The following is an 11,863-nucleotide window of genomic DNA, read 5'->3' as shown; positions in this document are numbered from 1 at the left end:
GCTCCTGAAGGTGTGTCAAGCCTATACCCTTTCCTAGCTATGTGACCTTGACACCCCTGGGCCTCAGTTTTCCCTTCTAAGCAGTGGGATAATAACATACGTACTTTGCAGAGTTATTAGAAGCATCATTGAGTTAACTAAGGTTAAACACAGCAGGAGTTCTCTTGTGGTGCAATGGCTTAAGGATCTGGCATTGTCACTGAAACGGCTTGGGTTTGATCTTTGACCAGGGAATTTCCCATGCTGTAGGTGTGGAAAAAAAAAACCCAAAAAACAAAAAACTACAGGTGGTCCCGTTGTGGTGCAGCAGAAGTGAATCTGATTAGGAACCATGAGGTTATGTGTTCAATCCCTGGCCTTGCTCAGTGGGTTAAGTATCCCGCGTTGCCGTGAGCTGTGATGTAGGTCGCAGAAGTGGCTCAGATTCCTCGTTGCTGTGGCTGTGGCGTAGGCCTGCAGCTGTAGCTCTGATTCAGCCCCTAGCCTGGGAACATCCATATGCCTCGGGTGTGGCCCTTAAAAAAAAAAACCGAAAAAAACCTACACAGCAGAGTGCCTGGAAAATTTTTAAACAGACACAAGCCAGGCCACAGTGGCCTCCCCTCCCCTCACCAGCCGTCATATAGACTCTTTGTCCCAAACTCCAGCTGACCTCCAACCAATAGCAGCTTGGTTTCCCTCCCAGGAGTCTGCTCTCCCTGAATCTGCTGGTGACCCTGGCTCTGCAGCCATCCACAAACCTGTGGCCGTGACACCACCCCTTGCTCCATGACCCTGAGCAAGTCTATCCTATCTTTGGGCCTCAGTTTCCTCATCTGCAATTTGGGAGACTGGGTTGAATTCGGAGACACACCTCTAAGATTCTAGAGTATTCCCTCTTCTTTCAAAGGCTCTTTAGGGAGTTCCCATTGTGGCTCAGTGATAACAAATATGACTAGTATCCATGAGGTTGCAGTTCAATCCCCGGCCTCACATGGTGGGTTAAATATCCAGCGTTGCTGCAAGTTGTGGTGTAGGTCGCAGATGCAACTCAGATCCTGCGTTGCTGTGGCTGTGACAGTCCGGCAGCTGCAGCTCCAATTCGACCCCTAGCCCTGAAAATAGAAAACAAAAAACAAAAACCAAAAAACAAAGGATCTTTGTTTTCAGTAGTACAGAGTACAGCCAGAGCTTTAAACAGCTAGCCAAAGCCGAAAGAATTGGAAAACACTTTAATTTATTTACCATAACAGAGGTGCCGAGATTTGTTCTCGGCATCCTGGAGTGTCAAATACTAGCATAGTGTCTTCTTACATGTGTGTGAAAATCTGGACGAGGAGATGGGGTTTCTCACCTCAGGCACCTTACAATGCTTGTCCTGAGTCTGAATGAGAACCTGCCACCCCCAGCCCCCAAGCAGGTGCTACAGCTGAGCCCCCATTTAGTCCCTGGCTTCTGGTCTTCCAGCTGCCATCAGGCCAAAGAGCGAGGAGGAGCCCTGCTCCGAGGGGCCCAAGGGTAACGGGGGTCTGGGGCCTGCTCAGGGATGGGAGTGGTACTGGAGAAGACACAGTCGTCACTGCTGCCAGGTTCAAGTCTAAAACGCGCTTAAACATAACCTTGCACCTGATCTTTCCCTCATTCATTCCTCTTGGCTTTTGTACAGGACACGAATGCGCTCAGAGGTCCACCCACCATGGCCCTGGGGAAAACAGGAGGCAGGGAACTATTTGGGAAGAGCCTGAAGAGCTGACCCTGCAGAATTTCCCCAAGGTCACGGTCTGGCTGTAGGTATTCAATCCGTAGAAACCCAGGGGGGACTGTTCCAGGCTTGTCCCCAGCTCAAGCCCACAGATTCAGAGTTCTTTGGCATTGAAAACACCACTAGAGGCAGAAAGAATACACTTCCCAGCTCCTGCTTGGCCCCTCCGCACCCAGACTTGGACTCTGGACCAGCCCTAGTGGGGAGAGGATTTCAGACACTGCAGGGCTCTGTGGCCCCGGGAGTCACAAAGCAGAGAGGAGAGCCCCTCCCCATGCTCGGCACTTAAATCTCACACACCAGCCCTCAGTTTCTAAGACTTCGACCCCTCGGCTGCCTGGGCTAGGATTCCGCTGGAGAAGGAGGAACACATCGTGTTTCAGTCCCAAGAAAGGCTGTGTGACCTTGGACAAATCACCTGGCTTCTCTGAGCCTCTGTCTCTTTCCCATGCCTGAAAAAGTCGAGTGATACTCTGTCGTCTGCAGGATGACCATGAGCTTGAAATAAGAAATAGCGGTGACAGGGCCTGGCAGAGTGGTGGGCACGCAGTGACTGCTTCCTTGCCCTGGTGACATCTTGGTTCAGCTGCTCAGCCAAGAAAGGCAGCCTCCCGTGGCAACAGTGCAGATGCCCATGGGCTGAGGCTGCTTCCTGAGTCCAAGAAAGGGGCCAGCCCAGCTCTGGGGCCCAGATTAGAAGTGGACTTGAGCAGAGGAGAGCAGGGGGAAGGCCAGGAGGGAGTGGGAGCTGGGACACACGCCCAGCCCTTGCCAATCTGCTGCTGAGGAAGCAGGCCTTTGCTCGCTGCCCTGCAGGTAGGCCAGCCCCAGAGCAGCTGAGGGGCTCTGGGTTGAGGACCCCGGCTTCCCCCTGGTGGGATGCTCCAGCCCGAGGGGCTGTGGAGGGGAAGGCCGGGCTGGGGGGCCAGGCAGGAGAGCATCGTTGAGCTTAGAGGAAGGTCTCAGAAGGCCGGAGCCAGTGGGCGAGGCACACTGGAATGGGCTAGGGGACAGTTGGGCAGAAGATGCTGTGACCGCAGCAGAACCAAGGGACAGTGAGGGCAGAGGGGACAGGAGGAGGCCCAGGGAACCATGAGGCTGTGGATCTGGAGAGAACTGCGGAGCCGCAGGAGAGGAGATTGGCTCCCGGCAGCCATGTCGTCCGTGGGGCACAGGGCCTGGGGGCCGCTCAGCCTGGCCCCAGCAGCCAGGGGGCACTGGAGCCAAGCAGGAGGCACAGTCCATCTGGCACAGGCGCTCATGCATGTGCAGGGTCCGACTCCACCACGCCAGCTCGGCCTGAAGGGCCTGGATCTCCTTCCGAAGGGCGTGGTTGTGTTTCTCCAGTGACTCATGCTGCTGAGGGGAGAAGCAGATGGGTGGGGAGGGTTATGTCAGCCAGAATCAGGGGCCCAGCTTGAGTCCTAGTTCTCAATCCCCCAGCGTCCTCGATTTGGGAGGAAAGATACCACTGCCATCTGAATGCCCTCTGGCTACTCTCTGGCCAGCCTTCCATAACCACCAGCAACTCAGCCTCCTACTAGGGCTCCGATCTGCCTGCTCTCCATTTCCACCTTCAGGTCCCTGAGCCAGCCAGCCTGGGCTCTGCACTCTCCTGGGAGCCCCACCAGCCTCCCAGCTGGTGCACCCCCCAAACTACCCTCATCTCTTGGCTCAGAGGAGACATTTGATGACCCATGACTGCGTCGCTAATCAAACATTATTAGAACCCTTTAGGGAGTTCCTACTGTGGCTCAGTGGAAATAAACCCAACTAGTATCCATGAGGATGCGGGTTCGATCCCTGGCCCCACTAAGTGGGTTAAGGATCCAGCATTGCTATGAGCAGTGGTATAGGTTGCAGATGCAGCTCGAATCTGGTGTTGCTGTGGCTGTGGTGTAGGCTGGCAGCTGCAGCTCTGATCCGGCCCCTAGCCTGGGAACCTCCATATGCTGCACCTGCAGCACCCCCCACCACCACCAAAAAACCAAACCAAACAAAAAACCTTTAAAGGCACCCATGACTCCCACCTCCAGTTTTAGCTCTCCGACTTCTCTGTCCCCCCCCACTTCCAGTTCCTCAGATGGACTCTGCTTCCTCAACACATTTCCAGTCTCTTCCTCCTGGACGCTTCCCGCAGCCCTGTCCCACGGCTAATACTGACATGGCCTTCTGTGACAGCTCAGATGTCCTCTGTCCTGGGGACCTCCAGTCTGCATCGCGCCACGGCCAGACCTCCCCAGCGCCCAAAACTCGCCCACTGAGGCCCGGTGGGCGGAGTCCAGGGTCACGTGTTTTACAGGCTGGCAGCACAGGTGTGTTCGCTTCAGTGCGCTGAGTCAGCATTTAGGTTCTGTTCCGCCTAATGCTGGGTTCCGAGAACCCACTGGGACAGCAGTCAACATGCAGTTCTAAACAGCCATTCATGATGACAATGGTAGAAAATGCAGAAAGAACTTTCTTTCCACAGCTCATCAGGCTGAGGGACTTCCTTTGCTTCCCTCCCCCACCCCCACCCCCTTAAGGACACTTTTGAAAAGAAGAAGCTGCAGGAGTGTTTTACATAAAACTGCTGCTTAAGGTCCTGGACTAAGTTCTAACGGGCCTCAAAGCCACCAGCCCCGCTCCCAAGTTGGTTTCTGCTGTGGCATGTGGAATGGCATTTTAAAAACATGGCATCAGGTCCCTCTTCGCCTATATTTTCCAAGGCTTCAATTCACCTCCAGAAATTGAATCACTCATTCGTTCACTCACTCATTCATTCACCACCTTTAGGCTGCTCGAATGTCACTTCCTGGGAGTTGCCATTGTGGTGCAGCAAAAACAAATCCAACTACTATCCACGACGTGGGTTCGATCCCTGGCCTCGCTCAGTGGGTCGAGGAGCCAGCGTTGCTGTGAGCTGTGGTGTAGATCCCAGGCATGGCTTCGATCTGGCATTGCTGTGGCTGTGGTGTAGGCCCGCAGCTGTAGCTCCAATTCAACCCCTGGCCTGGGAACTTTCATATGCCACAGGTGCCGCCCTAAAAAGACAAAAAAAAAAAAAAAAAGCTGCCTCATCGGGAGGGCTTTCCTAGTTAGGTTTCCATCACCCCACCCTTCCTCATTCCCTGCTTCAATTCTGCCCAGAGCACTCATCACCATCAGATATCCTAAAAACCCCATGGGCATTTATTTGTCTGCCCGGCTCCCCCGTGAGAATGTGAGCCCTGGGGAAGATGAGCTGGGCTTCTGTCTGCTATGGTCACAACTGTATCTCCAATGCTTAAAATGTGCTTGCCACACAGGAGATACTCCATTGGCATTTCTAGTATTTCTTTTTTTTTTGTCTTTTTTAGGGCCACACCGGCGGCATATGGAGGTTCCCTGGTTAGGGGTCTAATCGGAGCTACAGCTGCTGGCCTACACCACAGCCACAGCAACGCGGGATTCGAGCCACGTTTGCGACCTACACCACAGCTCACGGCAATGCCGGATCCTTAACCCACAGAGCGAGGCCAGGGATCAAACCCGCAACCTCATGGTTCCTAGTCAGATTTGTTTCGGCTGTGCCACGACGGGAACTCCTCAATAAGGATTTCTAGAAGGAATGAATAAATGAATGTCTCTATCTTTGCCAGGCAGGCGCCAGCCTGGGCACTCTTGGACATTCCATAGCATGCTGCTCTCTCACACCCATGCCAGGGCTATTTAATGTGCCCTCAATGCATTTTCTTACTTTTACCCATTTGGAAAACTCCTATTCATCCTTCAAAACCAGCTCAGACTTCATCTCTACATCACCTCGATCCTACTACCTGCATGTTGCTCCCCCCTGTGTGTTCCCAGAGCACTTTATTCTGACTCCATCATTCGCTCTGCAGGGAATTATTGAGTCTCTTCTATTTGTGAAGCGCTGTTCCAGGTGACGGGGAAACAGTGGGGAACAGAATAATTCCCCGCCCTCAGGGTGCTTACAGTCGGGTGAGAAAGACAAGCAATGATCAGCATTGAAATCTGTGGTAGAGGTCAGTGTTAACCAGAAAAATAAAGCAGAGTAACAAGAAGAGGTCTCTTTGGATCACATGTTTAGATTTTTTTTTTCTTTTTTGTCTTTTTAGGGCCACACCATGGTGTTTGGAGGTTCCCAGGCGAGGGGTTGAATCAGAGCTGTAGCCGCCGGTCTACACCACAGCCACAGCAACGCCACAGCCACAGCCACAGCAACGCAGGATCTGAGCCTCATCTGCAATTTATACCGCAGCTCACCGTAGCGCTGGATAATTAACCCCCTGAGCGAGGCCGGGGATCGAACCTGCATCCTCATGGGTGCTAGTCAGATTCATTTCTGCTGAGCCACGATGGGAACCCCTGGATCAGATGTTTAGAAAGGCCCTGCTGAGGAAGTGACACTTAAACCAAACCACCAGAAAGAAGTGAGGATCTAGCTGGGCTGCTGTCTGAAAGTAGAGGGAACAGCCAGGGGGAGCCCCTGAGGCTGGATGTGCGTGGCCAGTGGAGGAACAGAGAACAGGGGGTAGGATGCTAGGAGAGAAGCGGGGAAAGGTGGGGCTGGGGCTGCAGAGAATGTGGGGCCTTTGGGTGGGGAGGCTCTGATTTTCATTTGTCACTATGAAATTAATGTGTATGCAGCACTCCCAAGGGCCCGGTCCTGAACCCAGCTCTTTCTCTCTCTCTCTCTTTTTCTTTTAATTTTCTTTTTATGGCCGCACTCACAGCATGTGGAGGTTCCGGGGCTAGGAGTGGAATTGGAGCTTGAGCTGCAGGCCTACACCACAGCCACAGCCACGCCAATGCCAGATCTGAGACACATCTGTGACCTAGGCTGCAGCTTGCAGCAATGCCAGATACTTTAACCCACTGAGCAGGACCAGGGGTTGAACCCCCATCCCCACAGACACGACGTCAGGATCTTAATCTGCTAAGCCACAACAGGAACTCCTGAACCCAGCTCTTTCTTCTTCCTTTTTTTTTTTGTCTTTTTGCCTTTTCTAAGGCCACTCCCACAGCATATGGAGGTTCCCAGGCTAGGGGTCCAATTGGAGCTGTAGCCACCAGCCTATGTCAGAGCCACAGCAACACCAGATCCGAGCCGCGTTTCAAGCTACACCACAGCTCACGACAATGCAGGATCCCCAACCCACTGAGCAAGGCCAGGGATCAAACCTGCAACCTCATGGTTCCTAGTCGGATTCCTTAACCACTGAGCCACGACGGGAAGTCCTGAACCCGGCTCTTAATTGTCCCCCTGGGATGGAACTGGTGGAGTCCTTTCTCTCTGTACAGAGGAGGAAGGAAGCTCCAAGGTCAGGTTACCATCCAAGGTCAGGTTACCATGTGAGATGAGAAGGCAAGTGCAGGTGGAGCCCCCCTCCCCACACCAGGATCACCAGTGGACAGGATTATTGCCCCCATTTTCAGATGAGGAAGCTTAGCCAAGTGACTTGCAGCTAATGAGTGCTGCAGCTGGGACTCAGAAGCCAGCCCATCTTAACCCTGAGCCAGTTTCTCACAGCGTGGCCGTGGCCACCACATCAGAACCCCGACGGGCAGGGTGATGGGCAGGGTGATCGTCACAGTGTAGCCCCCAGGCCCCATCCCAGCCTCCTCAGGTGGGTGGGGAGGGATCAGGGGTCTGCATTTTAACGAGCTCCCCAGCTGGTCCCCACGGGGTTCTCCCTGTTTGCCCCTCCTTCCCGTCTCCTTCCCCTAGATGGGGGAGTGCCTCGAGGGCAGGCCCAGGCTGAGGATGCCCTGCTGGGCCCCTGGAGCCCAGTGTGTATCTGGAGCACGGCTTCCACTCAACACTCAGGAATTTCCAAATCACAGCTGCAGCCCCCCTGCCCCACCCCCGGCACACACAGCAGCAGAGGTGGAACTGCTCACAGGCCGGATGGAGAAGAGGTGGCCAGGCCAGGCACGTGACGTCAGGGATGGGAAGGGAAGCATCCCCACCTGGTGCAGGGCATCCGCTTTGTTCGTGTGCTTCTGCCGGCTTCTCTGGGCGGCCGCCCGGTTCTTCTGTTTCTTCTTCAGCTGTCTCTGATGCTCCTCAGAGTCCTGTAAGGTGAGAGGCAGAGGGCTCAGGGGTCCCTACAGGGGCTGGCGGGCTGTAAAGCCATATACCCTTCTTGAGTTAAGTCCCTGAGGGTCCCCTTTCTCCCAGAAGCCATCTCTGGCTCCCTTGGTGCCCACACACCCCATCGCACACACAGCACCCCTGGGTGGAGTCCCTGCCTCACCCACATGTCCTACTCACAGCTCATGTTGGGGCAGCACAAGCAGGGAAGATGAGAGTCTGGGATTCAAACCCAGACAGAACTGACTTCACACCCACACTCTTTTTTTTTTTTTCTTTTTAGGGCCGCACCCATGGCACATGGAGGGTCCCAGGCTAGGGGTCCAATTGGAGCTACAGCCACAGCCACTTGGAATCCAAGCCACGTCTGTGACCTCCACCACAGCTCCTGGCAATGCTGGATCCTTAACCCACTGAGCAAGGCCAGGGATCAAACCCGGGTCCTCATGGATACAAGTCAGGTTCGTTAACCAATGAGCCACCACGGGAACTCACACCCACACTCTCTTTATCAGCCCTGTTGCCCTGGGCAGGCCTTCCCTGTGCCCAGCTGCCTCATCTGCACAAGGGAGGACCAGTACCTTCCTGAAGCGTCATAAGGCAGACAGCCCAAGGCCAGCCCAGGGACCAGGGTTAATACAAGGCAGCCGTTGTTCCAATAGCTATTATTTCCACAGTCAAGGTGCTGATTTCTCTAGCCTTGAGCTCCGTCTGTGAGAGCAGGTCTGCACTCTGATTGGGTTCCAAGTGCCCGTGGCCAGCTCAGGCCCACAACTGAAGTTCATTTATCCAACAAATATTTTTTGAGCACCTACTATGTGCCATGCACTGAGCTATGGGGACAGAGCAGCAAACCACAGAGAAAAAAAATTCCTGCCCCAAGTTGCTCGCATTCTAGTAGGACAGTAGCCTTTAATGAATGAATGAATGGAGTCCCTTCTGACAGAACTGTGGCCTCAAAGGTTCACAGCCATGACCGTCCCCCTACACTGGGGTTCATGAAGCTTAGATGAAATATTTGACCCAAACACCCAGGGTTCTGGAAGGTCAGACAAGAGGAAACGCTGGGGACCCCACAGCCCAACCCCCCTCCCACAGATCACTCTGGGAGGTATGTTCTGAGTGCAGAAATCTCAGGCAAGACCCTGGCCTCCCTGGCTGAGGACTCTGCTTCCAGGTTCATGGCCACAGCAGATCCCTTCCAGGAGCTGGGGCCGAAAGACAGGAACCCCGGGGAAAGACCTGCAGTGAGAGAAGCAGGTGGGACTCTGGTACCTGGGTCCCAGGAGAGGGGCAAGGCCTCCACCGGAACCATGGCCAGAGAAGTCTCCCATTATGGCAATGAAAGAACAGGTAGGTTAGGAGAGAACAGTACAGAGGCCGGGCTCTGGACTGGAGGCTGGATCTGCAATGGGAGAGCAGGTAAACCCTCATTCCAAGGATGCTCCGAGGAAACTGAGGCCGGCAGGGGCGGGGGGCGGGGGTGAGCCCATGTGAACCAAGCTGGCACCGGGCGCCCTGGGGCCTATTCCCCTTCTCCTCTCCTGAATCCCGTCCCCTGTACTCACCATCCCAGTCAGCAGCTCGTCGCCTCTGCAGAGGTGCATGTTTGGAGGGAAAACAGAGGCTCACACCCGGTTCAGGGCGGCCCTCGGCTGCTGTGACCTCCCCGTGCCCTCTGGGGGCCCAAGGAAGTGGCAGCTCTTTAAATCCCCAGTGACCACCCCGCCCCCAGTGAGCCAAGTTTCAGTTTCTCCTAAAGCCACCGGCTGCTCAGAATCCCGGGCTTGGGTTGGCTCACGTGGCTGGAATTTCCTAACATGAACTGGCCTTCCGGTTGGGCCCCTTCTCTGGGAGGAGGACGGTGGAGGGTGGCCAGAGGAGGGGGCCTGAAGGCCAGGTGCGGGGAGGGTGTTCTGGAAGAGGGAGAGCAGGCTGCCAGGGACAGAGCCGAGAGGAGAAGCCAAGGGGGGACCGAGGGTCACATGGGATATGGGCGAACCCCTGGGCTCTACAATTGCAGGAACCCAGGTTCACAGCCCACCTCTGGCATTTTGGAGCTGTGCAGCTTTGGGAAAGTGACTTACCCTTTCTGAGCCATAATTTCCTCATCTGTAAAGGGAGATGATATAGATATTCATTTACAGGCAAGAACTTTTAAGCAAGATAATACAACCACCCTCAAACCCGGTGAGACCAGTGTGGAGGTGCGTCTGCAAAAATAAGCAATGGCCCTTGGAGTTCCCATTGTGGCGCAGTGGAAACGAATACGACCAGGAACCATGAGATTGCGGGTTCGATCCCTGGCCTCTGCTCAGTGGGTTAAGGATCTGGCATTGCCGTGAGCTGTGGTGTAGGTTTGCAGACGCAGCACGGATCCTGCGTTGCTGCGGCTGTGGCACAGGCCAGCAGCTGTAGCTCTGATTGGACCCCCTAGCCTGGGAACCTCCATATGCTGCAGATGCAGCCCCAAAAAGCAAAAAAAGAAAAAGCAATGGCCCTTAAACAGGAGAACAGATGGATAAACAACTGTGTTTTCATACCACAGACCCCACAGCAGTAGAGAGGGTGGTGTCTAGCGGCTAAGAGCACAGTTTCCAAGGGTATAGACTTTCGCCTTTCTATGCCTCTGTTTCCAAATCTGTAAAATAATTTTGTTGTGAAAGTTAGGTAGGGCACAACAAAATTGTTAAGGCAGGTAAGGCACCGGAAACCATGCCTGGTGCAGAATAAGGGCTCAACAAATATTCACAATTATGATACGGTGAAAGAGTCAAAGCTGCACTTAGCCTCATGCCTAAAAGTTCGTAACATCCAATGGCATGAAAATGACAAGCTGCAAGAGGATCTGAGCAACATAATTTCTGAAAGGCTGGATAATGTGGATATGGAATTATGTAGTAAAAGTATAAAAATATGCATGGGAATGAGAAACACAAAAGTCAAAGAGTGGTGGCACGGGGGCAGGGCTGGAGGTGGAGATGGACCAAAGGGGACACACAAGGACTTCAGTTGCGTCCGTGATGGTTTGTTGAACTTCAACTGCGGGAACACAGCTGTCTGTGATAATAATATTATCTATACTTTGGGGTACTAAAATGCTTCACGGTTAAGACTTCCATTAAAGACCCAACGAACCCTGAAGCCCCAGGCAAACCTGCATGGTTGTTCCCTAAGAGAGACCGTGCTTGGAAGGGCCAACAGTTCTGGGGTGGCAGAGCCATTAATCTCTGTCCAAGAAGGGCATGGCAACGGATGTACAGAGCAGAGTCCTGCGACCTGCTGACCAGAGCATCCAAGCATAGTGCCTGAGTCCTGAGTGTTCAAGGCTGATGGAGTGGAATCAAAGGAATGGCAAATACTGGATTTGATCTTCTGATGGGTAAGGGTGTCCTGAAGTACTGTGTAGAGGAGGTCACAGCTGCCTCCGACTTTATTAAAAAAAAAACACTGCAATTGATTAGCAATGTCTGTCACGTCGTGATTGATTAATGTTGTCTGTCATGAGCAGGGGAGGAGACTCACAGTCCCCTCTGCCCCCAACCCCATGAGCATATAACTACTTTGGGCTTTAGAGTCAGGTTTGATTCTGACACCTGGCACTTTACTCATCACCTGGAGCCTCAGGATATGCTGTGGATAACCAAGAAACCAGGAACAGGATCAGGGGCATCTCTGGAGCACTGGGTCATAGGTTCGATCCCCGACCCAGCACGGTGGGTTAAGACTGCAGAGTTGCTGCAGCTGTGGCATAGGTCGCAACTATGGCTTGGATTTAATCCCTGGCCTGGGGATTCCATATGCCATGGGGCAGCCAAAAAAAGAGAAAAAAGAAATCATGCCTCTTTGCAAAGTTGTTTTAAAGATGGAAAAGGATGAGATGAGAAGAGAGCTCTTTGCATATTGTGAAGTACTGTCTGGCTAGAATCTATCCCCCATTCCTGAGATTTGTGGGTACGTAGGATTAATGCAACCTCATAATTTAAAACACCTGGGTGGGTGGGTGGGCATGGGCATGACAGCTGGGCCTGGCCCTCCTTGCT

At 53.5% G+C, this 11,863-nt stretch overlaps 1 protein-coding gene across 2 annotated transcripts; it reads right to left on the bottom strand.

The window, feature by feature from the left end:
- Window positions 1-1,196: 1,196 nt before the first annotated feature.
- Window positions 1,197-9,884, bottom strand: BATF2 (basic leucine zipper ATF-like transcription factor 2). Of its 2 annotated transcripts, none has more exons than XM_047775338.1 (3): window positions 9,389-9,884; window positions 7,697-7,801; window positions 1,197-3,097 (listed from the first exon to the last, which is right to left on the bottom strand). In XM_047775338.1, exons 1-3 carry the CDS (start codon window positions 9,425-9,427, stop codon window positions 2,435-2,437), a joined length of 807 nt encoding a protein of 268 aa, XP_047631294.1. In that variant the 5' UTR covers window positions 9,428-9,884; the 3' UTR covers window positions 1,197-2,434. The 2 variants fall into 2 exon arrangements, with proteins under 2 accessions (XP_047631294.1, XP_047631293.1); XM_047775337.1 differs by having other exon boundaries at window positions 1,197-3,100; window positions 9,389-9,879.
- Window positions 9,885-11,863: the final 1,979 nt, after the last annotated feature.

The sequence above is a fragment of the Phacochoerus africanus genome, chromosome 4 (genome assembly GCF_016906955.1).
Source record: "Phacochoerus africanus isolate WHEZ1 chromosome 4, ROS_Pafr_v1, whole genome shotgun sequence".
Taxonomy (NCBI): domain Eukaryota; kingdom Metazoa; phylum Chordata; class Mammalia; order Artiodactyla; family Suidae; genus Phacochoerus; species Phacochoerus africanus.
Note: the sequence above shows the minus strand (reverse complement) of the source record. Positions and strands in the feature narration are given on the sequence as shown.